The sequence below is a fragment of the Bemisia tabaci genome, chromosome 3, assembly GCF_918797505.1.
Source record: "Bemisia tabaci chromosome 3, PGI_BMITA_v3".
NCBI lineage: Eukaryota > Metazoa > Arthropoda > Insecta > Hemiptera > Aleyrodidae > Bemisia > Bemisia tabaci.
Genome location: NC_092795.1, coordinates 29,567,570 through 29,594,873, shown reverse-complemented (window position 1 = coordinate 29,594,873; position 27,304 = coordinate 29,567,570). Strand labels below are relative to the sequence as shown.

Below are 27,304 nucleotides of genomic sequence, written 5' to 3'. Positions count from 1 at the left end.
CAGGTTGACGAGACTCACGGAGGTGAGTACACCTGCACCCCGTACAACGTTCTAGGGACGGAGGGTCCCTCTCCACCCATCCACGTCATCGTTCAACGGCCGCCAGTCTTCATCATCACGCCGCACAACTTGTACTTGCGCAAAACAGGGGAGTCCATCGAAATCCCCTGCGATGCCCTCGACGGCAACACCGCCTTGAGACCCACCATCGTTTGGTTTAAAGTAAAGTAAATTTATGTCCGTTCATTTCACTTTTCTTGAAAAACTCATGAAGACAGTGTTCGAAACTTCCATGCGCCAACGCGCCAAATGCGCCTAAAAAATGATGGCTCTGCGCCAATTTGGCCCCTAAAAATTGCCCTTCCCCCCAAAAAAATTCTTAATGTTCCTTTTTTGTGAATTTTCAAAATTTCCCCCAAGTTACAGTTACTAGTCCTGTGACTGAAACATCTTGTGTCTAATTTTTCACTAAATTCGCCGTGATATATAGGCAAAAAGTCAATCTGGCCCCTGAAAAATCTTTAATGGCCCCTAAAAATCAAGTTTGATGCGCCATATGGCTCCTAAAACTCAAAGGTGAGTTTCGAACACTGCATGAAAATGATAATGCATGATACTCGATATTCTCGGAGAAACCAACACACTCATCATTCGGCAAATAATCAGACTTACGTTTTATGAATAAGTCTTTTTTGATACATCGTAGTTACAAAATTTTCAAAAAAGACACGTCACAGAAAACAAAGGGGAAAAAATCACCGGAAAAAGTGGACCCCGGTTCGTTGGCAAGCGGGAAGTTTGTATAAAACGCTGACCTCTAATAAGTGGCTTGAAATTATAAATTATCATCGTAGGTATCCATTGTGTGATGCATGTGCAATTTTGATGAAAAAACATATATTGCAATTTCATTTTCTGACTCTTATTTCATAGTTTGTTATCCACGTTTATTACCCTTCAGAAATAACAGCGCCTTCAAACGATAACTATTACTACTCCCTGGAGAGGCGGGTGGTATTTTACAAAAATGAAGGGGTTTTCAACAAGGACCAATCAACAAGTGTTGACAGGTATAGGACTAGGACAATCGATCGTGCTAGTCTTACGCCTAAACTGTTAGATCGTAATTGATAACAAGTGGGCTCATTATTGAAATTGATAGACAAAGCTATAGACAAAGATGACAAAGAGCAAATGGAGGGATCGTATTGGTGAATGCAGGCCTTCGCAACGGGCAAAGGACGAATAGACTGACTAACAGCATTCCCCAAAATACTTAACAGTTACAGTTGGTTTATCATTTCCCCTTTGGTTCTTACTTAGTCTGTTTCAACCAATAATAGATTATCTCCATTTCCCCTTTACCATCTGTGTCTATGGATTTGGCTATCATTTTCAATAATATGTCCGCTGATCGATAGATTTCATTGCTTTATGGATGACGGTTATTGGATTAGGATTCAATAATGGAGATGTTGCAAGTGTGAGGAATTTGCGATTTGATTGTGGATTCTCATGTAAAAGTTCGCGAGAAACACGATGGCGCCACTGGTTTCCTCTGAAATCATCTCCCAAGCTCAAAAAAAGCTCTCAGGTTGAGGCCAAAATGGAGGGGATATCCCACCCTACCCTGAGAGTCCACGTCTACATCAAGACAAACTCTCCATGCAAGGATAGAGAGCAAATACATTGACAGGGCTGCCACTTTATTTGGGGACTCCAAAACTGAAAACACGGCATCACTGCTAATGTATTTGCTCCCTATCTTAGCATGGAGAGTTTGTCGTGATGTAGAGGTGGGCTCTCAGGATAGCGTGGGATATCTCCTCCATTTTGGCGTCAACTTGAGAGCCTTTTTTGAGCTGGAGATGATTTCAGAGAAAACCAGTGACACCATCGTGTTTCTCACGAACTTTTACATAAGAATCAACAGTCAAATCGCAAATTCCTTACACATGCAACATCCCCATTGTATTTTCGTATCCCCCGTTAATTTGACCGGAGTTGATTTGATTTTCTTCTGTTTGGCGATGCTCAGAAGAACGGGAGCCCTCTGCCGGAGGAACGCGCCAAGGTGTCGGGTGGGAACCTGACGATCGTGGACATCAAGGAGGAGGACCGGGGGTTCTACCAGTGCGTGGCCTCCAACGAGGCGGCCACCATCTCCTCGGAGACGGAACTCGTCATCGAGAACTCCGTGCCACGCGCCCCCTACAACCTCACTGCCGACGCCTCCCTGTCCTCCATCAACGTCAAGTGGAACCCGGGATTCATCAAGCCCCGCTTGGAGTACAGCGTTTGGTAAGGTCCTCACTCACTCCGCCGCGCCGGGGCGGTCGGCATGAAACGCATAGCGCCTACAAGACTGCATGAATACCTCACGCATTGCGTCAAACACACTGTGGTCAGCAGCAGTCGGCGTGAAACGCATAGCGCCTACAAGACTTCATGAATACTTCACGCATTGCGTCAAACACACTGTGGTCAGCAGCAGTCGGCGTGAAACGCATAGAGCCTACAAGACTTAATTAATACTTCACGCATTGCGCCAAACACAGGGCGGTCGGCGCACAGTGATCGAGTGAACTGGAAAGGTCGGAAATAAATTTTTGACTAAAACTGTAAATTTAGATGTTTATTTCATCTAATTATAAACAATAATTGGTGCTATCAGAGAGAAATTTCACGAGAAAACCAATGGAACCACTCATAACACATCAAAGTTTTGTATGAACGGAGTTATAAGCGTTTAAAGTTTCCAAATTTTGTCTGACCTTTTCTATTGACTCGATCCACTGTGCGGGGTCACACTATACTGCTGTGCTAAGGAAAAACGCCGTATGAACTTTAAGGCGCTGCCAAATTTCCTTTGATGAGATACGAATTTATTGTAAAAGTTGCAAATATTTTTCTTCCGATTTTTCAGATAATATTGTTCGAAATTCAATCTAAAATATGTGAAAATTTCAATAAAAATATCCATTACTTCTTTTCAAAATACATTTTCTATCAGGGTAAATGCCGCTTTTAGTGGTAACGTTATAGCCGGGTAGGAGAATCCTTCTTTTTCTTGAGGATTACACCACAAAAACGCCTTCCTAGGAAGTTCGGCCCTCCTCTCGAAAAATGGTAATCGTATGTAGCCTTTTCGCCAATCTCCTCGCAGACTGGATTATCTCATTCACTTAATTCGATTTACATCTCATTATTCATACTGGCAATATAATTTATCGCTATATGATCACAATATCACTTCATGATCACAAAATGTCCTGACAGGTATCGAGCGACTGACACCCCGGAATGGCGAACGATGAAGATCCTATCACGAGGAGCTGCCGAGGCAACGATCCCGAATTTAAGCCCTGGCAGGGAGTACGAGCTCATGATCCTTAGCCAAGATCAGCATGGGGACGGAATGTTCAGCAAAGCCATTAGAGTTCGCACAAAAGGTAGGCTTATCAGAGTCACACAAGAATTCCTCACCTTCACAGGCGGATCCATCAGTTTGGCAACACCGGATTTCTTCCATTTAAACCTTATGCTAAATTATCGATTCTTGTAAAAACACCTGGCCCCTCCAAGAATCGATACATTTCCATAGGTTTAAATGGAGGAAATCCGGTGTTGCCGATTTGCTGGATCCGCCAATGGTCACTATTGGTCACCTTCCGGCCAAAGTACCACAAGCGCCATGCAACGTTTCAAAATTTCCGCCGCCACTCTATTTTGTTACAGAGAAATTGTTGGTTGAATCTGTTCGTGAATTTCACTGAATTTTATCGGCAACACGAAGAAAATTCAGTGAAATTTTCGGACAGCTTCGTTGAAAAATTTCCCTGTACAAAGATTAAATGGCGACAGAAATTTTGAAACGCCGCAAGGCGCTTGTGATACTTCGGCCGGAAGGTGACGAATTAAAAATGCCCCACCGATTCATGAGTCAACCTGAGAATAAAACGATTTTGTATTAAGAACATCCCTGATGTAATGAGCAAATTAGTTCAAAAGTAATGTATCGATAGCTGAAGCAAGTCGAAAAACGCAAGACTGACTGCGATACCTTCCAAAAAAGTTTCTTCTTTACGTACCTCCGCTTTGTGTCTTACTTTCTGAGGAGTACCACCACACCATTTTTCCTGGAATTTTCTGCAAATTCTCTGTACTTATTCAGGAATATTCACGCGAACTCAAGGAGATATTTTGGTTGGTTTCTGTCTAGGCCAATTTAACAATCACTTCAATGTTCTGTCAATGACGTCTCAATGTTTCTGCTATCATTGGCAGCGGATGAAATAGGCAATATTCAAAGAAAAGTTTTTCTCTTTCATTGTACCGATCCTATCGTCGCGCTCGAGATGTCTCAGTAATCGTCAATTTGAATTTTAAGCCAACAATTTTGAAGTTAAACATGAAAAATCAAAATTTAAACTGATACTCTATCACGTGTAATAATAAAAAATAGTGTATATTCTTCGGAAAATCCACTAAAAAGCGACGATTGCGTGCTATGTTAAGGAGAACTCATCGGTACACCAGGCAGGACAAGGTGCCTGTGATTAAAACATCCCTGGATAGGCGGCGACGTTGATAACAAAGCTGGGATGCAACTATTCGGGCTCTACGGATGTCCGTAATGCATCGGCACGAAATTGAAGGCGTTTTGATTCTTTAGGCACTCAACGCTTCACCGTGGCCACGGCGCGGCGCGGCGTGCTGTCAGCGCGAAACGCGCAATGACGCCTACAAACCTAAAGGGCTACTTCACGCATTGCGCAATGCTTGAAGTATCCCCTTAGGTTTGTAGGCGTCAGTGCGCATTTCGAGCTGGAAACACGCGGCGGCGCACAGTGGATCGAGTCAATAGGACAGGTCGGACATAATTTGGAAACTTTAAACAATTAGAACACTGTTAATGCAAAACTTTGAGGCTTTGAAAGTGGCTCCGTTGGTTTCCTAGTGAAATTTTCTTTCGAAAACACCCCTCTTTTAAATGTGACGAAATAGACATCCAAATTAGCAGTTTTAGTCGAAAATTGCATGTCCGACCTCTCTGATTGACTCGATCCACTGTGCGGCGGACAGCTGCCTACTGCGAAGTTTCAAAAGACCTGAGCGGCACGAATACCTAGTTGTACACAGGCGTAGAATGTGAGCAGAAAAGCCTGCAAAATGTAAAATGGCCTTGATTTTTCTCTTTTGTGCACAGATAATTCCGAAAAATTGAATTCTCTCGGAAAAAGTTCGATTTTAGGAAAATTCAGATTCTTCCGGGGAAAACCGAACTGATTTAGGAAAAATATTTTTGGAATCAGCGCAAAAAACACCTCAAATCCGTTAGGTACCAATTTTTGGGAAATCGACTAGTGTTGACTAATGTGATTGAAAGAGGATTTTTTAGTGATTAGCGGTGTAAGCACGTGAACACTACCCTGCAAAGGTCCCTTGTCTTTGTTGCTTGAATTTTTGCAGCTAACTTTAAGTCGATCTTGACTTTTTTTATGCCCAGGTATAGATTAAAACAAATTGCTTGTTACGATCATTTTCTTTCAAGAAGTAGAGTAAAGAGGTGGGAATGTCACCTTAAGAAGGGATGAGACTGCTTGAAATTTTGATAACTGAGTAAGCATAATTTTATGTTTCAGGAACTGGAGAAATTCAGCACGAGAAGAATAGTATTGGTAAGTTTTGAAACAATAATAATCATCATCATAAAATATAGAGATCCTAAAAGTCATTTTTTTTACTAGATCTTAGTTACAACATTAGTAGACTTTTCAGGATTGGGTAAAATTTTTTGACTTTTAAGAACTTGCCATTTTGTTTACAAGTTTTGCCGATTGCGAGGATAACAATAGAAAAATCAATATTAATTGTATTGATAATTTCATGTTTTCAACTAAAATTATGGAATGTCCAGCCCTATTCCTAATTTCTCAACATGCTCGTCGTTTGCAGGACCTGCTACTTACCACCAGCTGGGCACTCCACACGATCTGCGAGTGGACATAGTGGTGGAGGGATATCAAGTCTCCTGGTCGCCCCCTGAAACTGGCTTCGAGACGCTGCGGCATTACGTGCTGAAGTGGTACACGGAGCCCAACCAAAGGCTTGTAGGCCAGGCTCAAGCCGTTAATAATTACTACATAGGTAAGAGATGATCATCCTAATCATTCACCCCATCCATCCCTTTTCATGGGCGCTTTCAGGATGAGTTCATTCGTGAAGGACATTATAATGAGATATTTTAGTAGCAGTAACCTATGAAAAGAACTTTTAAAAAACTCTTACAAAAACTGTTGAAAATTATTTTTCAGGAGCCCTTTTTTGGCTATTTCGTCTTTTTGTGAAATTTATGGAAGACAGCCTTTTGAAAATATTATGCCTTTTTGAGCATTTTTCAGCATTCCTTCGGACAGTCTTAAAAAACTATACTTACTTAGGTTTATACATTTTACTTTAAAAAATAGCCGAAAAGGGTCTTCTAAAACATAAATTTCAACAATTTTTAGGAGGTTTTTTTTTTTTTTTTTAAATTTACGAATTTATTAAAAATTGTTTCAAATATATTTGTTGCCACTGTAATGATGGCTACGATCATTGGTTACAACCAATGAGAAGCGCGATAACCGGAGCGGAATCTCTGCCTATTCTGTGTTCATGCCTCCTTTAGTCCCATAATATTACTTAAATTTGGAAAATTAATGAAATTGATTGGGTCAAAAAAATCCAAATCACTATTACACCGTTAACAAAATATACATTTTTGCATTTTTTCTCCGCAGTGAAAAACTTAGAGGAGGACAAGACTTACTACTTTCAAGTGATAGCTGTATCAATGAGTGATCAAGAAACTGCAAGTAATAAGCATACCTACAGAGTTCCTATTTACCGTAGAAGCAACTTCTTCAGCAACGGACTGTTAATCTCTGTGCTGTGCGTCATCTTAGTTTTAGGAGCCCTATACTATCTGAAAAGAGTTTTCTTCAAAAAAACTAGCATCATGCAGGAGCTGTAATTTATTGGACTACCAGTCTCACAGTATTTCAATGATTAGAATGACTCTCCTGAGCGATATTTATTCAATCGAAAATGATGCATGGGCCAAATTCTGAGAAAGCTAATTTTCCTCTGTCGAACATCAGTAAGACTGGAAATTACAATGTTCCTGAAAAAGAGTCCGACACCATTACTTTAGCAAAGTAATTTTTAGCTCCCCTTTGATGTCTAGAACTCATATTCATCGACCTTTTTTGACTGCCGAAATAATCTCATGTATACATACTTAAAGGATCAGTAAAAGAGCTGTTGTAACATAGTATTGAATGAATGTAAGTGAAAATAAAGAGATAATATAATCTTAAAAATTGTAAATACGTAAATAAATAATCTACGATAATTCTTTGGTAGATTGAATTTTTATTTTCACTGACACCTCCTAAGAGTATTTTCTGGTAGAGATGCCTTGGCACTCGGGCAAATAATGAGGCGGATAAAAAGAGTAACACTAGTTAGAGTTCTTTAACTTGTGCCTCCAATCGCAACCTTACAAGTTTCTCTGTGTGTTTTTTTATTTCATTGTAGGAAAACCTATGACTATTTTTTAATCTTCCTGCTGATTTTTCTATGGCTAACAAACAATGTTCTGTAAAAAGTTAGATAAGTTGAAGCAATGCTGACATTTTTCTGAAAGATTGCATTCCCATAGACTGCCATCCGAGTTATGTTTTATTGATATGCTCCAGTATCCAAAAAAAAGGCGAATTTAGGAAAGTGCTTTATTATCTATTCAACTCCCTTGAGAAGTTTGAGCCCTATGCTAAATTGCAATGATCTACAGTATTTTAAGTGTTCCCAGAGAAACCCATGCAGTATTCTTAAAAATCAACTTTTGAAGTGAGTAATTTTTATTTGCGTATAATAAGTTAGGTAACAACATTACAGGCATTACTAAAAATTATAATATAAAAACTTGACTTCAATTGATGCGAATTATGATATTGTCCGTTTAAATTTAATTAAAAAACCACTAAGAAAAATGAGGATAAAATCAGTATAACTGCACTGTACCTAATCAATCGAGTGGAAAAATAACTCTCAAGTAAAAATAATGTGAAACACTATCTGAACAGATGAAAAAGTAAACTATAGTTATTAAAAAAAAAAGCCAATACTAATATATTTCTTTTTGTGTGATAAGTGAAGAACTTGACTATTAGGTATTTTACAGGCAAAAACAACAAAGAACCCTTTTTTCAGGGTTCTGTACTTAATGAATAGTCCAACAATGTGCAATAAGGGTGTGCAGAGCATGTTTTTTTCGAACAAAGTAAAGTCTTGATATAATTATTAACTTTTAAATTTTTAAATTAAAATTGTTCAATTGGGGAAATATCCTTCAAAATGATCCAATCCTGTTTCTTAAGTTTCTTCTTAGTTATTGAAAGCAATTAAAAGATTGAGTGGGTAAAAAACAGTCATCTAACTTTTCTAGAAAAGCAGTTATGACTAGATGATTACGAAAAATACAGAAATAAATGCACCTAATTCTACATTCGAAACAGCCCTCACGTCTTTCCTCTAAAGCAATAGCAAGACTTTGCAAATTTGTTCAGCTTTGGGGCAGCCACTTTTGACCCCCACAAGAGCCTTCATGAGATGGCAGGTGTGGTGTGGTATAAAGTGATTGATGAGCAGATGGTCATTAACAAAATCACCAAATGATTACAAACCCAAGAACTTGCAAGATAATTCAATATGAAGCGAAACAAGGAATTGAAAATTTGAATACATTCAAGAGCATTCAAGGTACTACAATTTCTGACTATATAAAATATAATGAACAAACAATTGAAGGCAAAGCTTGATGAATCAAATATGTTTTTATCCTTCAAGTTTTTTTTTTAAAGATAATACACAAGTTACATTATAATGGTATGTACATTTAACTAAAAAATTGGACTGGGGCTCAATATTTAATTATAGACCCAAAACGTTTATAAATTAAAAATAAAATAATAAGAGCTAGAGAAAAAGCAAATAAAAACAATGAGACTGATCAGACAAGTGTACAAGAAATGTATCACTGGAAGCAATCAAATTGCAACCATCTTAAATCCACGATATAAAATGTGATAAAAATTAGAATATTTATAGACATGTGCATTTTTTTGAATATCTTGGCCACAAGGTAGACGTACCACCTACCCCTCCCCCTCCAAAGTTTCAGTTAGGTTGGAAAATCGACACTCCTAGGGTGGTGTTTGGATTTATTTGTGCAATAATTAATTATCTAAAATTTAAGCAGATTTGGAACACTTTGAGATTAAGCTTAAAGCTATCCCAATTTCAGAAAAATTTAATTGGTTTAAATGAAGGGAGGGGGGGGGAGTCGATTTATGGAAATGCATTTTTGAGTATGACATGTGCCCAAATGGATGGAACTTGCATTTCTGCTTATCGGTCTGTTTTCCCCTGATTGAACCAACATAATTATTTCTGAAATTTCAGTTACCTAATACAATGATGTTTCAGATTGATTTAAATTCTAGATAACTAAATGCTTCATGAATAGAATAAATTATTCCCATGAAAACGTTGATTCTCCAATATGACGAAAAGAAGCCGCACCCTATCTCCTCTCATTTAAAAACAAAATGGAGCTCTTCATATTCTTTTTTGCTTAGGGAGACTAATGCCTAAGAAAATTTTCTTCATTCTCACTGCCTTGATAAAAAAAAGGTTCTGTACAGACGACAACAAAAATTAGATTTACTGACTTTTCCATGTGACTGAGACCATTTATAATGAAACATTTAAGCGTAGTTTTCTTACTTAAAATATAATTTAGATTTCACAAAGCACATGGATATGTTTTGTTAATAACATTAACATAAAAATATCTGAAATAGATTCAATGACCAAAAATAACATTTCAACCGATTGTTTATTCTTAGTGTATGACAGAAATGGGGAGTTGAAAAGTTTTACCCCTGTGTTCTATTACATATTTGTTCTCATGGCACCAAACAAACGCACCAATTTCGGTGAAAAAAAGAGAAACTTTAAAGCTAGGGTCAAAAAAATGTTTTACAAAGTTTCCCCACAGATACTGATGGTTTGCTGTTGTTGGCCTTAAAAGCTCCCTGCAATGTCACAGATTAATCCTGGTAATGGGTCCATGAGCTCTGCGTGGCACATAGTGCTTTAAGTTTAATATATTTTGTGAGGCCCAACGATTCTGATCAAGGTGAAAAATAACATTAATTTATATGAACACAATTTGTTATTGGGTAATTTATGAATGATTGAACACTGATAATACTTGACTTTTCAGCTATCTGAAAACATGTGAGCTGCACCAAATAAATAACCTTCAGGGTGCCTAAGGTAATACATCTGCGGATCACTTAAAAAAAATTATGTAAATTAATATGCCGAATAGAATAGATAATATAAGTAGCTCTTCCTTCTAAAACTCCAACTTCAAAAAATAAATAAATAAATAAAAAATAAAAGGACGGAGAAAAAAATAATACTTTCATAAACAAAAGACAAATGACTGCAGAAAGCAAAATTTATGAAAATTAAAAAAAAAAAAAAAAAAAAAAATGAAATTTAGAGATCAGGTCATAATATAATTAAAAAACATATTAATGGTGAAATTGCAGGAACACATATCTCCGTTTGCAACTTTGCAGACCTCTTGTTCTGTTATAGGTTTTAGATGAAAAAATAAGCATTGTCATTTTTTTTTAAAAATTTCCTGATTTTTCTTTTCTACATGAAAAATATTAGGTGGAAAGTTTAGAAAAGACTGTTGGTTTGTTCTTTTTTGATAAAATAAAATAGAAACAGAGATTTTGAAACACTACAAACGAGATATGCATCTCTGCTGAGTTATTGTTGATTTATTCTTGTACTAATACTTTAAATATTTTATTACAAGACTACTTAACATGTCTCCAAAAACAAGAAAGAAAAAAAGTTATTTTGTATGTATCAAAATTTGATTAAAATGAATATCCCAGAACTTTCTCTGAGGATCTCCCTCTGAAGTTTGACTTATTAATTAAGGATTTTGACGTTCAACATTACAGTAATGAGTGTAAATCCTTGAGGACTAGAGATAATAAGTTCAAACTCAGCGATTTAATCCTAAAAATCAATTATTTGAGTTATACATTTGAAACAATGAGACAGCTACAAATAATGGTGTAACAAAGAAAATACACTGTGGACCAAAGTTACTACTAAAAAAACTTTTAGGCATCTTCTGAAAACTTTGAACTTTGGTTTTCATTCCAGAAATTCAGGATTATTCCTGTTGTTCTATCAACTACACAGATTAGAGCTTTCCAATTTTTAGAACAACTTTTTTTCAAGCTATTGAAAAAAGTGAAAGGAAGTCCTCAACAGAGAAACTTAGCTGTGGAAAATAAGAATCGTGCTTAGATATCTGAGGCTTTTAATCACTTTTAAAGAGGATATAGATGCAAATATTGTCTGCATAATTTGGCTTTTGAGGAAAAATAAATAGAGGGAGCTGGCTAAAATTTAAGAGAGATATCTCAACCTTGCTGGTTTTATTCCAGAAAGAGAATGATCTATGAAAAATGATAGGATGAAAAACTGACATACTATTTCTCCTCCAAGATAACACCAGAAAAATTTCATAAATCAGCTCTAAGAGTTTTTCACTGCGTCCAATTACTTGTTTTTGAAATTTTGCGAATTTATTATATGTTTTTTACTGGTTCAGTATTTATATAGGAATGAGATCATTTTTACATTTCCAACGGCAGGGCTTGTTTTTCATGGCTGCCTAGCTTTGAGACTAAAACCATTACTGCACAGGTTTTTCTTAATTCTTCTTAATGAAATAAATATCAAAGAAATTTTAGTGCCTAGTGATTATGAATAATTCTTACCAGATAGACATTAAAAAATGACTTATGGATGAGGCAAAAAGAGGAGCCTCTTGGAAGACTATATTTCTCGTCCTTATAGCTACTAACTTCAAGAAGTATCCATTCAGTGCCATTCACTGATTCAAAATCAAGAAAACTACAGTTTTCAATAGATTCTCCATCACTGACTCATTTCAGGTACTTTCTTAAAATAACATAGTCCTTAAAAATGTGATATGAGATGAGACCACAGTAGAGAGTAGAAATTAACAGGGGGGAGGGATGCTTAAAACAACTCTTTTTCTACAAGACTCAAGAATTTGATCCTTAGCCCTTTGGTCAGACACTTTCCTCCCTAAAGAGATAAAATTAGCTTACGACTCAACTGCTCAAAGCTATTAGATATTGACTATCTTTGATGCTTTTACTTCCAACTTAGAAGAGAGGATAAGTACAAAAAAAATGAGCCAAACTAAAAAAGGAAGTACAACAGATTTACTTACGCTGAACAAACTAGCAAGTAACATACGGTGATGGAGTTAAAAGAAGGTAGTTATAAAGAGAAGTAATGAAATGACTGACAATTTTGAAACAAAAAATTATTGTTCTGAAAACCAACAGGAGGACATCTAAGATGACCAAACGTGGCAGACTGTGATAACGTCTATAGAGAATGTTCCTCATGTCATTCAGAAGATTTTCCTTCTTTTTGAGCACTGAAGAATTTAGTTACTTAAGATAACTAATTAGGAATGCAAAAACGAATAACAGCCAAAATAAAAAAGGAACAACCTTATACTTTGACGTCTTCATACTTGATTTCCCCTTCAAAGCGAGGTTTCTTTGAATACTTCAGACCAAACTGATCTGCAAACTCAGCAATTATTCCTATTGCCTGAAAGAAAAATAAAGAGTAAATCAATTAATGCTGATACATTTCAAAGAATATAAGCGTGAACATTCAAAATCCAATTTAAAAGTGAGAAAATATTGTTGTTCGTTCAAAAAACAATAAAAAACCAAAATCCACTCTAGTCAGATCGACTAGTGAACTGGTTTTAAAATATTTTACAATAGAAGAATTTTTCTATATGGTCACATTTTTTCAAACAAGATTCGCCGTGCCTTGTGTCAGAGGAGAAGAAGTATGTGTGTGAAACCAACCTCCGATTATTTGCCTGACACAAAGGTTGTTCTCCATGACTAGTATCATCCAAGCTGATTATATTTTCCACAGAGCAGTTTAAATTTAAGACTTGTAGTTTGACTGGTGACATTACTTCTCAATTGTCAATAATTTTGAAAGTATCCGGTCTGTTGAATGTATTCTGTGTTAAATTGAATGAGGGCACGAGTTTTTCAAACGTATGATTCTTCTCAAGTCTTGTGGTACATTTCCTTCCATTATTCTTTCATTCTTTAAGACATGATAAAAAGCATATTGAACCATTACTAAAATATGTAAAAAGACTGTCCCTTCTAGGCGCAAAATTTTTGATCAACATAAAATTGAACTTTGAGGAATAGAAAATTTTGCTGAAAACGAAAAAGTTGCAAAAAATGAGCAAAATCTCTTTTAAAAAAGTAATTAAAATGTATTTTTCTCATTCTCAAATGGAAATTAAAATTTATTAAGAGAGCTTGACTTCCATTGAAACTTTTTGACTCTTCAGTAGAGCCTCTGAGAAGTTCTGTCTTCCTTGTCAGTGGAGTTCTTACCGTGTCCAGTTGTTCTTTAGTATGACCGGCGGAAATGCAGAATCTTAATCGACCCATGTACAGTGGTGCTGCTGGGAACCCAACGCCAACTACAGCAACATTCCGTTCTTTGAACTCTTTTAGCACAATATGGAGCTTTGAAAATAAATATACCATTAGCGGAACCACGGGTGAGTTGTCATTGCCGAAGATTATCACACCTATTTGGTGTAACTTTTGACGGAAGTAACGAATGTTTTTCCTGAGCTGACCTATTCTTCTCTGGCCTAAAAAAGTCAAAATGATAAAATTAATAATTACACAGTCATAAAGTATTTAAAATCAGAGTTAAGCTAAGAGTCTTTGCATAAAATGTTCTTCTTTCCAGTAGAAAAGTCTACTTTTCGATTATTTTAAGTAGAATCACTCTCCAGTCTGCATGCCGAACTCTTAACCGTCTGGATGGTGCAAAATATTGCGTTCTTTCTTGACACCACAATTTTCGGGGTCATTTGCTACTTTTAGGAGCTAATTATAATTTTGAACATCATTAAAGACATGAAACTTTCCAAGAAAAAAGATCGCAAAATGAATTATCGCCAAGCTAAGTTTTTAAAAATGTCTTGTTTTGAGAGAACCTTTTTTGGCTTTTTGCGTCTGACTCTGTGACACATTTTATGCAGCATGCTCAAGGAGACAAGAACATTAAATAAAAAAATTTTCCATTGTAGAGAAAAGTAACCGCTGCAGAGGGTGAAAAAATTACGGGGTCATTTTAAATAGGATTAAATATTTATCCTTTGAAGGGCTGTGAGTCTCCTTGAACAAAAAATTCAAAAACCTGATCACCCCGTGATCAATTTAGGGGCCCCTACAAGGATCAGCTTTGAGGACTTTTAGCATCACTCAAACAGGAAAAAATGGAACTCAAAATGCACATGTTGTCAGCCTCAAAAAAAATCCCTTCGTAAGCAATGTGACGGCTCAAAAACTAACCTTCATCTGTGCCATCTTCACCCATGATGATTTGCATTGTGGTGGAGATTTGCCTCATAATTGGAGGAGACATACTTGGTGCATAGTGTGTGCCGTGGCTGTTTCGCCGAATGTAATCAATTACTTCCTGGAACCCAAAAATAATGGGAAAAAAAAAAATTAGAAAATAATAAAATCTAGCTAGGTAATGTACTTAAAAGTTCTGGTGAGCTTCGAACAGCTTTTAAGTGTTGGCAGATTTCCCTCCATCACCTTAAATTTATACTTGGTCAAATTGTTAATGGCACAACCAAGTAGAGGCTACAAAGCAACTTTTGACTGGTGCTGTTTCAGAATTAGAGGACCTGCTGCCCCAACTACTGATAGAGACTTTGAATTGAAAATGAAAGTATTTAAGATGAGAAGTTTGTGCAGAATTTTTTGCATTCATTAAGCTGCCCATCAAAGTGGCCGATTTCATGGTTTTTGCACTATCGCTTTACAGTGGCAAGCAGTGAGCGTATGTCAGCACAAACCATGGTGAGAATGCATACTTGTGTGCTACATACAGAGCTGCGGCTCACTCCAGAATGTTTTCACTGTTAAAAAGATTAGATCAGCATCAGCTAAATTAAACACACAAAAAATCTCAGTAGTGTAATCTGATGAGGCAGAAGTTAAATTCAGAGATCTTACTTTTCACATAGTGATAGTTAGACCACAATAACTACATATTTTGGTTCAGTTTAGAGACAATGTGGGTACTCCCATTACTCCCTGTATGCACATAGGTGTTCATACAGATACACCAAAGATTGTGGTTCCTAACTGCAAAATATAGTCCAATTAATAATGAGCGACTTGTTAAGCATAAAATTTCCCAATTAGTGACTAATAAATGTTCAGGTGAGCAAGACAAGTTTTTGTAGATTAGGTTAGGATTGCCAAACCAATTGCTCCGCTCTTAGGCTTTCAGTCCTCATTGGGCGAGTCTGAATGTTGACTTCTAACAGTAAATTTTAGACTTTAAGGAAGATACAAGGGGTCGCTAAAATATATTGTCTCTAATTATTAGTAAACACATTTACCTGAACAGAGCTGTAAAAAAACCTTACATTAATTTACAAACAATCCCTCAAACTATTATCAATCTTTCTCATATGTGATTTCTGTTGTTCTAAAGCATTTGTTTTCTCCCCACAATGGCAAGCAGGCAAGAACAAATGCTTTAAAAAACAGAGCTCACACTGGAGAAAGATTGATTGTGCTTTGTGATTGTTTATATGACTAGGTTAGGTTTTTAAATATGCTGTCAAGAGAAACCTTGTCACTCACAACAAAGAAAAAAGTGCCCACGGACTCAAAGACTTTGAAACTGCGTTGTACAAAATATGGAGATACTGTGTTAAGGAATGGATTTCAGATTTTTTTGGACGTAATATTTATCACGATTTTTAGGTGGTTTAGACATTGATTAGTCTATCCATTAGTCTACGTCTCTTGTGTGCGATGGACCCATTTTTAGCCTGAAACATGGTAAAACTTTAGTAGCTTCCTCTAAAAACTGCGACATTTTTGTACTGGTTCTGTGCCAATATGTTTAAAAAAAACTTTTTCTTGGACAGTGCTACTTAATTTGTGATTAATGAGTTTTTGTATGTCAGGGTTTCTTTTCCTGCAGACAGTCACCATGCCACACAGTTATTTTCTGATATATTTTCGGACAAGAGGATAGAGGAGGGAGGGATAATAAATACCTGAGATCCTGCTAGATAGCCACCGGCTGCATTGAAGGATTTAGTAAAAGTTCCCATTAGAATGTCTATTTTTTTTGGGTCGATCCCAAAGTACTCAGTGACGCCTCTTCCTCCAGGGCCTAAGGCACCAACACTGTGTGCTTCATCCACGTAGAGGTATACCTGGAACAGATCCGAGATCAAAAGGGATTCAGAGACCAAATGAAATAATGTAAATAATCATATTGAGTCACTACTTATCAGTCTTAACATGAGTCAGTGATGAAAAGATTCAATATTGGATACAATTGAATAGCAAAATATAATCATCAAAAAATAAAACAAAAAAATATCCCAGAGCAAAGCTGAAGATACGAAGCAAATATGTACAAAAGACATCCTGGTTTGTAAGGAAGCCATTTTCAGTTGAAAAGACAGAGAAAAATTAAAAATAAGAATTATCGAATAAAATTTGTGATGGTTTCAGGACAAATTTTTTCCCCCAGCACTGTTCAACTTTTCACCTGCGTTTTTTCCGATTTAATTTTTAATAATGCCTGCATTGTAAAATGTTCTTCTTTTCCCTTCATTATGATATCAGCCCAATTCAGCAAAGACTATTCCTTTTTAAAAAGCTTGGCATCGGGGGGGGGGGGGGGGGGGGGTAATTCTTTTGGACTTTTCAGCACTGAAACTGAAATAGCAACCGGTTTTTTCTTATAATTCTGGAAACCAACATTATCAAAAAATTATATAGACTTAAAACTTTTTTTGGCAAAACCGATTACTTACTTATTTACTATTCACGATGGCCATTTCGGGTGGTCAGGCCGCCCATCTTCAGGTGACTGCCTCATTGTTGAAAAGTTCGAAAATCCGGCGTGATAGCCGCGCCGGCGCAGTTATTATCGCGGCTCTCGTCCTCTCGATCAGCTAATTTCTTATCAGATGTTTTCCCTACATTCTTCTTGGCCACAAATGGGCGGCCTGACCACCCGAAATGGCCATCGTGAATAGTAAATAAGTAAGTAATCGGTTTTGCCAAAAAAAGTTTTAAGTTTATATAATTGTGTGTAGTGCCGATAAAAATTTTACAAGTGCAATATGCAACAATATAGTGATTATCAAAAAACCCTTACCTTGTATTTTTCTTTCAACTTCAATAACTGAGGCAAATGCACTATTGAACCTTCCATGCTGTACACTCCCTCTACAATGACTAGAATTTTTTTCCATGGTTTTCCCGTTTTTGGTTGGCCCTTAATGATGGCAGTCCTTAACTTCCTCTCTAGGTCCTTCATATCTGGAAAATGGAATTAAGTTACGCTTAAAACCTTTGAACATGAAAAAGTAAGTGACACAGTCCTGGTGTGCAGGATCAATGATCAAATACTTGATTTTGTGACAGATAACAGTGCTTAAACTTAATTTACACAGAATGACAGATGTAACTCAAATAAAAACACAAAGATAGAACTGCATAGAATGCAGCTTAGTTAAAGAAAAAAAATGTAATTTATGCCTCGCTTGCACATTAAAATTTCAATGTGCAAAGGAGGCGTAAATTATATTATTTCTTTTCAATTTATTAACTTAAATAGTGTGTAACTTGAAGTGCTGGTATACTTAAATTAGATATTAATTTTAAGTACTGTAATACTTTGATTATTCACTAGTCACTTAACTTTGCACTTGAGAGTCAGTGCAACCGTGATTGAATAATGCATAACAAATGGGTGGCTCTACGTTACAGAGGTTGAAAGTGGAAAAGAATTAAAGAAAGAGAGGAGAGGATGAAGAATAGAGAGAGAGCCCAGTAAGGTTAGCTTTACTTTATCAATGACACTGAGAAAAGTATGAATTACCAGAAAACTGATGAGAGACAGGGAAGCGGAGACTGGAGACATGAAGAAATGTATGGGTTAGGGGACGATAGAGTGCTACAGTGGTGATAGACGATTGGAGAGTACATTGCAGTATGGCAGGGAACAGGTGGAGGAAAAGGTCAGGAGGTTACTCAAGGGGGTTGACAAGTGACATGAAGGGCAGTGCGTGGGCTGTCAATAATTTCAACAATGACTTGATTTAATTCACCAGGTAAAGTTTCAAATCCTTGCATTCGTTTGGTTGAGACTTACTATTATGTTTGAAAACAGTGATAGAGGCTTTGGATAGTCTCAGACTGAGGATCAGCGAAGCATGATTTTTCTCGTCACTGAAAACTAAACAACCCTCTGAGAGAATGCATGGTAAATTTAAGACGTTGGTGCCAAAACCCATTCCGAAAATGATTGCATCGTCCACTCCTAAGAATCTTGCGGTCAATTTTTCCAACTCGAAATGCAATGGAGAGAGCCCTGAAAAGAATCCAAGTAAAACTACAGATAAAATACTGCTCTATTTTAATTTCCGGAAAAATTGGTAGTTTTGAACTACCAAAAGGAAAATTAGAACCATCAATGACATTTTTGCAGCATCAGAAAAACGAAATGAAAGTTAGATTACACGATGCATCAAAAAACTTTTAAGTAACTCAAATAATGAAATGGAAAATTGATTTAAAAGTTCAATTTTGTTCGAAAAGTGTACTCTGTGCTGTGATATACTAATATTAACCAATGTTTAGAACTTTTGGCAAAAATGTCATTTAACTTCTTTATCTATGATACTCTTAAGTTTTTTCCTTTACTTCTAAATTTTAAGCTAATTATTGTATAATTCCTACCAGGAGACAATTTATTTTAAAAACCCCACACTTTTGTCTCTCATATAGTGTAGAAGTTCCTTTCAGAAGTCAAGACTCAAATTGGCCCAATTATAACCGATGAACAAAGAATTGAGCAATTGGTTCAGCAATCCTAGCCTACTTTCCTAAATTTCGCGAAGCAAAGTGCTCATCAGTCATCATTCAGCAAATTTTATTTGAATTTATGCTCAATAAGTTGCTCATCATTCATCAATCATCATTCAATGAAAAGTAGCACTGAATTACGGATTTAATTTTGCCTCGCCTGTTTACATTCTTTTAATTGTCGGTGTGGGGCTTGAAAGATTTATCGCCTCTATTTCTGCACTGATAACTTGCGTTTCAGCTACAACTGTGAATAGGAAATGTAAAAACACCCAAGGAAATGAGGTTATGTTACTTTACTCTTTCTGATGATGCATGCACAAATCAATGGTCTTAAAAGATTATATTCTTAGAGTGACTTGGCAGAGAGATAAAAAACTCTAAAGGAACTTTGAGAACTGGCTTCAGATAAGGGAATCTCCATGTTCATGGTGAAATTTGTTTTCAGACTTGGAAAGACAAATATGATTTTTACCATATTCTGATGGAGAACTACACAAAGAGACACCATATGTTTTGATAGTTTCTTTGACAGCTTCAATGCTTGGTCCAGAATTTTCAGCAAAGCCAAGATAATTGTAAGATCCTAGATTGATACATTTGCTTGTTGTGCCACTGAATCTGAAATAAGAAAACATCAAACCATTATTAATAGGATGCCCCTAAGTTGAGTCTAAAATTGGATTAGCCACTTACTCAAAGCATGGAATGTTTCAAGTTTATTCTTGCTGATATCATTATGAATAATTTGCCAAAGTCAATCCACTTACTGCTTTCACAACTGAAATGGAAACGAGATTTGAAAAAGGAACTTTAAAAATAAAAGAAACCAAGATTATTGAGTAATTATGATAATAAAATACAGAACAGCAAAAATTTTGAGCATTTCGAAAGATAGTGACTTAAAAGTCATTGCGTCCGATGATCATATGCCGCATGATCATTCTTCTTTGATAAATTTTTTGTTTCCAACCACCATTGAAACTAGATCCATTTGAAACTAGTGATTCTTTTATTCCATCTTCAGTATTATTGGGAATTTGAGGCTATGTTCTGTTGCCCCAAAAATTATGTTTCTCACCCACAAACATTTTTGAAATGACGCACAATCTGTTTTGAAAATAAGATATTTAGGAAATATCCTAGATGAGACGGAGGAGAGAGAACCATTAAAAAGGAAAATGCAAAGCCAATCTTACTGGAAAGTCCAATTAGAATCATGACTGACTCGGTCCTTCAGTTCAACTTCCACGCCTGGTACACTGCATATTGGGCGATTCCAACAATCTTTGACACGTCTATAGACATACTGTGAGTAGAATAGGTCGAACTTGTTGTACAGTGGAGCATAACCCTGAAGCAAAAGTTACGTGTAATTAGATATTGTAATGAAACAACATAGTGATTGTATCAGATTACTTTTAAAATACATAGCGATGAGGACTGCTCTACCATGTATCTAGTTTGCAACATTGTTGTAAAATTTCTGTCACATTTCACTTCCTTAAAGAGTGTCCATCTTTTGAGATTCATTATTTTTGCGCCAAATTTCATTTGGTTTTACTTCACTCATTTGAGAATATTTTCTGGATATTTCACACTAAAACAAAAAGTCTGAGCATTATTCTTTCTAAAGATTCTAAAGATTAATAAAGTACGAGCAGAAACTTTCAAACAACACAATCAAGATCCATGATGCGTGGCTTCATCATTGATAAGTTTGCAAATTGCCTAGAGCATTATGGAAGGAAAATAAACATGGGCTCCCATTGGAAGAATATTAAGATTGAAGCCTCGATGAGAAAAACCATTTAAAATGTATTTCCAATCCCAGAAAAAATTTTGGACATGAACAAAACAGGAGTTTTAAACTATCATTTTTTTTCGAAGAAAGCATGTACCTAGGTATATCACTGGCAGGAATTGTGTTGCTTCTTTCTATAATGCTGACAGGTAACAATTATGCAAAGAGAGAAAAATGCAAGGACTGGAAAAAAAATTGATGTCAAAATGCATTCTGTACTCTAACTTTTAGCCTTGATAGTGTAAAGCTTTCACTGGAAGGTCCACAACTTAGGCTTAACTTGATAGCTTCCTGCGGTACCTGATGGGTCAGTTACATACACTCAGGAGATACAGGTATATAAAGAAACTTTTTGATGGTAAAATCGCCTGACAATCAAGATGAGCTTGTCAAAAAAATCTGAAATCAACTCTTTCCACACACAATTTGAGTGGTTCATATCATACTCTTTAAAATTTATTGTGTCAACAGGCACCGTTTTCTTTATTGTTGGTAACCAGGTTTGACTGCAAAGAAGTGTTGGAAAATCTAGCCTGATATAATCAATCTCCCAGGCTATGTCTGCTCTTTCACACACATGATTTCAGTTGTTTTAAAGCATTTGTTTTTCTCTTCTCTCTCTGTATCGGGATAAAACAGCAGAAATTACACACGAGAAAGATTAATAATAGTCGCAAGATTGTTTGTATCCTTAGACTAGGTTTCCTCCACTTTAATCTCTGTTGGGGCGAACCTAAATGTAGACAAGGAGGAAAGAATTCCTGCAGATGCGGAAAATTTGAGAATACATAGTACATACTTACTGCGTGGATTGTGTGTTCAGTGGGGAATTTCAGACTTAATGCTCTTTAATGTTACCACTAAAATTATTATTTGTTAATCTTCATGTCTTCTCAACTAGAGATCCATTGAGTTTAAGAGAAGTTCATAAGATACTATCACTTGAAGGTGCCTTATTTAAACTTGGATCGATAATGGTCCATTTTCTACTGAAGGAAAAAAGTCAATCTTGACCCACAAGCTTATATTTGAGAAAAATCTCCCATCACTGGCAGATGAGTGAATGTGTTTTGTGTTTTAATTTTGAGGACTTTCGGTGGGGATGAGAGCAAGTTTATTTCATTTTATCACTTGTATGCGTCCCTGATACTGATATGGCTCAACAAACGTCACTTGTGCCACAATCATAGGAAGAAAAAAACTAATCTCTACTTTACCTTTCTGTTTTTATTTTCTACAGCAACTTTTGGTGCATATATAAATCGACTGAGGGCATTGAGAAGCATCACCATTGTGAAACCTAACATGGTAGTGGCAACAACATAGACTGAGGGTGCCTCAAAACTTTCTCTGGATTTCCACTCATCTGGATCAGAGTGACTTTCTTGCATTTTACAGGCACTTCCCTGCAAATAAACACAAAATAGTGTAAGTTTGGATTTCTACGAGGAACTTGATGTAACTCACATCAAAACATGTTAGAAAATAGCTATAGAAAAAATTAGATAGCAGCAAAGAAATGGTTCTCAAGTCAGATGATTGATGATAAAAGTGGATCTCCAGAGCTAATTAAAGCATTGCAGTGGTTAATTTTACTTCCATAAATTAGTCAATGTGGAGATGGAACTGAATGCATAAATCTGGATGTTAACAGACTCGGAAGGCAAAAGTTCCCCAACCTTTCACATTATCAATTTGAATGTTGAGGACTAAAAATGAAAAATTTGTGGCATTAATTTCATTGCAAGTGACAGAAACATGTGAAACTTTTTTCTCCAGGTATTATATGATTCAAAAAATTCAAAATGCAATTATTCATTAAAAATTAGTTGTCTATTCACTATCCAAAGAGCAACTTTAAGCACTGAGCGCTGAACCTAACAGGCTTAGTTTGATTGTGTGGACAGCTTTGTTATTATTCCAAATTTCAAGTTACAAGATTTTTTAAAATTCCAATCTTTTACATCTACTTAATTCTGAATTTTCCATGTTCGCCCTGAACTGATGAAATTCCCTAACAATTTGTGGTTTCCAAGACCTGGAGCTAGTGCGAATGAACTGCCACTTGTACCATTGTTCACAATTCGACATAGCAATGACTGGTGAAACAAAACATCCCCCTTATTTGGGGGATTTCATTCACATTCAATTAATATCAATTTCAGGTCTTGTTTAGAAATACTCAAAACCTAATTGATTCTGTAGTATGTCAGGTATTAACATACATAATATGGCCATGATTAGTTTGAAATAAATCTAACAGAGCAATCTATAAGAAAACTGCAGCACTTTCTAATTCAGTCCATCACTTCCACTTCGGCTGCATCATCACAGATATTTTGACTGATTTAGTTAGAATCAGCCAAACTACAACAGACATGGCCCAATTTGTTTTTTATGTTTTACTTTATAAACAGAAAACGAAACAGCATTCTGCCTTGCAATTTTGGGAGTAAATTCTTCAAAATCAAGGTAAAATTTACAGACAATCACAAGGCGTTAACTTATGTACCTAGCTCAGTTTACCTTTAAAAAAACTGCAAAAGAGAAAAAATTAGGAAATATGAAATGCAGTTGGGCTCATTCTGGTTGTTTGTGATCAAATTTTGCATATTACTTAAGGATGGCCTCAAACACTATAGACTTTTTTTAGTTTCTCCAAAAATTCTCAGATGTATTGCAGTGGGAGCAAAACCCTGTGCTGAAGTCACTAGAACTAAAATGATGGCTCTTCTTTCGGTTTCCATTCAGTCTCTGACAAAATAACCATTCGTGGATTACAGTTACTTTCTTCAAGATTTCAATAATTCATGGAAGATTGTTAAGAATGAAAAAAAAAAAAAAAAAAAAAAAAAAAAAAAATTAAAAAAAAAAAACTCACTCCATTTCCCAAGGTATGGGATATATTGATACACAAAATAACAACTTACATTCAGGTGAGGTTTAGACTTGGAACTATGTCTACTGAACAATCTTCGGAAGTGCTTCCAAAAGAAATAAAAAAGATTTGATGACATCACATTTAATCTTGATAAAATAGTGAGAGGCTGCTCTTTCTTAGAGTGGTGAAAGGCGCCATTTCCATTTGATATACTGCCATTACACATGTCCTGAAAAAAAAGCAGAGAGTTATTTCAGGTAAAAACCTTGGTCACAAGAACTGCGGCTAATTACTTTCTTACGACACACTTCAATGTATGAGTCCCGAAATGAGCATTTAAATCAAGAGCATGAGCATGGTTTGGGAGCCTCAGAGGGGCTCTTCTTCCTTGGAAAAATTGCAATTTGCGTAGCTGCCTAAAATAAGTAGCCTCCCAAGAGAGGTGTATACGGTCTTGTACTTCCTCAGCATATCGGAATTGTTTTATATAAGTGCATTTAAAAACAAATGGATGACATCAAATGTTATCAATAACAGAATAGGGCTGGAAAGATGTAGTAAAATTTAGATCTCCTTCAAAGATTGCCGGTAGAGAAGGCAACTAATCAGATTCCAAATTCTGCCTACCGGATAACTTACCATTTCAGACATCTATTAAGACAGGTCAGGAGCTGCGGCTGGGGCAAAAGTGAAATCAGGAAAAAAACCGTTTAGAAAGTTCCACTATTAACATTGGATAAGATCAAAGGCAGTTTTTTAAAACAATTTGATAAGGACTGAAAAACTTTCCAAAAGCTTGTGGAGAAAGTAAATAAGTTAGTTTAATTGCAAAATAAGAGAACTCGGAACTTCATTCTGTCACTTTATGTGCATAACCTCGAATGTTTGGTCCAGCCTCTTGGGTTATAAATTGGCGCAAAAACTGGACTCCTGCGAATATATTCGCGAGTTTAGAGCAAAAAATAGTGAAAAGTTAGAAAAAATAAAGCTCACCTTGGAAGCTTTGCTATCGTGGAGGGCGTTTGTTATGAAACCGTTTTTGGCTGGAGGGCACTTGGTGGCATGCCCGTTTTGGATGAGAGTTTTCGCATTTTCCACGGTAAGATACGACATTTTAGCTGAAATATGATCCAGTACTTAATTCGAATACTTAATACGGCAACACTATAATAATTAGGGTACTAGAATATTGATCTGGTCCGGATTTGTCGCATAATCGCGCGGCACTCACTGGAACCGGTAGGGTAAGAGGGAATGATTACATGGAGAGAATTTTGATAAGCATGACCTGTATTTCGATCAAATAACTTCTGTCTGACTCATACACGGTTGCATGATTGGGCCATAAATTGTTCCCTAAAAATGTGAAACTCGAATAAAATCACAGTAAATAATGACTCAATCAATTTAATCATTTAGATGAATAATTGAAGGGTTTTCGAAACTGATAAGAATCTAATCATTCATTTACTTTGACGTCAATTATAAAGGTTGTAATTTAATAGAAGTTTGGCATGACTGCGGAGAAACCCTAGGTCTTGGTCTTCTTCACAGAGAGCAGCACTGGCACTGTAATCCTTTCAGAGGATCCTGCTGCTGGATGCAAAATTTGAAATTATCATTTATCAATCGTTTACACCTCGAGCCGACTCTGTCAGACGCGTCTTTCAGGAAACAAGTGCTTGAACTTTTCGTGAATAAACCGGTCGTGTTTTCTCTCAGTCAGTGTTTTGTGAATGAAATTTGTCGCTTCGCATATTTTGACGTTTCTACCGGCGGTCATAGGTTATTCAACTCGACTCTGCTTGTAATTGTGGTGTAATATTGAGACAGACGTTCCATTCGTCTCTGTGTGTTTTCGCGTTTAGTAAGTTCTACGCTAGATTTCAGCGCTCAGTCAGTTCATATTTCGTTGAAAGCAGGTTTGTTTAAACCTCTCTATTTAATGGAGAACCTACCAGAGGATGATTTTCTAGCCAACTCCTTGGGTAAGAAACCTGATATGCCCCTAGACGTGAAGTCTACCACCAAAGAAAGTAACATTTTCATGGATCATGTTCAAGAAGCTGATTTATTATCACTCGACAACTCCAAACATAGTCCATCTGAGTCTGAAAGTCTCAGCAGCGAAATCAATCTGGAGTCACTGAAGAAAGATAAGATAGATTTCCCGGCAGATAACATCTCGGCTCTGTCTGCCGGATCAATGAATGATTTAGCCGATTTCCTGAAAGCTGAAGCCCAGTTTGCCGAAACTGCACCTAGTGCTACCAAAGAGGTCGATCAGCTGTCATCTGGCTTTGACAGTCTTGAACCTACTTTTGATAAAAACCCAATCTCAGATTCCAACTTTTCTTCATCCCACTTGGAGCACTCAGATGACGATCATTTGTTCCAACCAATGCATCCAACCAAAGTTGAGCCATTCTCTGAGCCAGTCGCCAAATCACAGCCTCTGACTGATGACGATTTCCAACATTTTGTCTTGGAACCTGCTGAGAAAGCCAGCCCGATCCATGAAGCCGATATATTTGATGCAAACAAACCTGTTCCTCCTCCCCCTGAAGAGGATGATGGAGATGAAGATGAGGTTTGCTCCTATCAGCCTCCTGTCAAACCTGTTGAAACCGTAGCTGCCAAAGAAGAGTCACCTCCTCCATCACCAAAATGTGATTTGGGGAAGAGTGCCGCATTCTGCAATCTTCCCAGTAAACCAAAAGTTGAACCCGCAAAACCTGCGGCTCCGAGTGTTCCTAAAGAAACTTCCCAAAGCAAAGTCAGCAAATCCGCGCTCATTGGAGGAGGGGATGCAGATCTTACCATCGGTCCTCAGGATTTCTTCAACAAGATTGGATTAGGTAAGTTAATTTCGTGATATAAACTTTCTCATTTCTGCTCTTTGCATACACTTTGGGCATTTGCCTGTTATTATCGAGTAAGCTCGTAGGAAGGGAGCAAAATAGTTTACTTAAGCTGAATCATGTGCCTTACTCACATTCTGATGTCCAGTCATGTAGGTGTAGATAAATTTAAGCTCAACTGTGTTAAAATAGGTGCTTACTTTTCCATTCATGAAAAAAAGAGAGAAAAGTAGGAAAGAAAATATGCTGAACGCATATAAGTTTTTTTTTTTTTTAGAATTATTTTTACCCTTTTTTTTAGCTCTATTACAGATTTTCCAATCTGGAAGTTGTAGCGTACAATTAATGTTTAGGCTAAATATTTTTTTTGCACCAAAGAAAACTAGGGAAGCAGGTATGAAGATTAACACAGGAATGCAAAATCTACGTGATCATGCAGTCTGAGAATCCTGCAAACATTCAGTAATTTTTTTCTGACTTGGCTCTTGAAAAATAAGTCCAAATAAATCTAACAATGTATCAACCATTTTGACTTTTTGTGAGAATTTTCAACGTTGTATTGTATGAAACATAAAGAAAATTCTGGAAA

At 36.5% G+C, this 27,304-nt stretch overlaps 3 protein-coding genes across 4 annotated transcripts in view; 2 read left to right on the top strand and 1 right to left on the bottom strand.

Annotated features, from left to right (window-relative positions):
• Nucleotides 1-7,409, top strand: part of bdl (borderless) — a 33,784-nt gene extending 26,375 nt beyond the window's left edge. For both annotated transcript variants that reach the window (XM_019040370.2, XM_019040371.2), the window contains exons 6-11: nucleotides 4-222; nucleotides 2,039-2,301; nucleotides 3,280-3,452; nucleotides 5,646-5,681; nucleotides 5,959-6,150; nucleotides 6,786-7,409. In XM_019040370.2, coding sequence (XP_018895915.2) covers nucleotides 4-222; nucleotides 2,039-2,301; nucleotides 3,280-3,452; nucleotides 5,646-5,681; nucleotides 5,959-6,150; nucleotides 6,786-7,018 — 1,116 coding nt within the window. In that variant the 3' untranslated portion in view covers nucleotides 7,019-7,409. The remainder of the gene's footprint in view (nucleotides 1-3; nucleotides 223-2,038; nucleotides 2,302-3,279; nucleotides 3,453-5,645; nucleotides 5,682-5,958; nucleotides 6,151-6,785) is intronic.
• A 748-nt stretch (nucleotides 7,410-8,157) lies between these two features.
• On the bottom strand, nucleotides 8,158-25,125 carry LOC109029755 (serine palmitoyltransferase 2). The gene is made up of 11 exons (XM_019040372.2): nucleotides 24,848-25,125; nucleotides 23,904-24,083; nucleotides 22,191-22,379; nucleotides 20,369-20,523; nucleotides 19,645-19,790; nucleotides 18,457-18,675; nucleotides 17,458-17,621; nucleotides 16,340-16,501; nucleotides 14,604-14,730; nucleotides 13,629-13,894; nucleotides 8,158-12,804 (listed from the first exon to the last, which is right to left on the bottom strand). Exons 1-11 carry the CDS (start codon nucleotides 24,965-24,967, stop codon nucleotides 12,703-12,705), a joined length of 1,830 nt encoding a protein of 609 aa, XP_018895917.2. The 5' UTR covers nucleotides 24,968-25,125; the 3' UTR covers nucleotides 8,158-12,702.
• A 366-nt stretch (nucleotides 25,126-25,491) lies between these two features.
• The window catches only part of Rtnl1 (reticulon), an 88,358-nt gene continuing 86,545 nt past the window's right edge, over nucleotides 25,492-27,304 (top strand). Inside the window, exon 1 of the mRNA XM_019040325.2 lies at nucleotides 25,492-26,712. Coding sequence (XP_018895870.2) covers nucleotides 25,800-26,712 — 913 coding nt within the window. The 5' untranslated portion in view covers nucleotides 25,492-25,799. The remainder of the gene's footprint in view (nucleotides 26,713-27,304) is intronic.

Bases quoted from the DNA above. Each gene is read 5' to 3' on its own strand.
- LOC109029755 (XM_019040372.2), bottom strand. From the start codon at position 24,967: ATGTCGTATCTTACCGTGGAAAATGCGAAAACTCTCATCCAAAACGGG. The intron at 24,084-24,847 runs GTGAGCTTTATT...CTTTTTTTTCAG, and splicing joins ACGATAGCAAAGCTTCCAAG to GACATGTGTAATGGCAGTAT. The intron at 19,791-20,368 runs GTAAGATTGGCT...TTCTTATTTCAG, and splicing joins GATTCTAATTGGACTTTCCA to ATTCAGTGGCACAACAAGCA.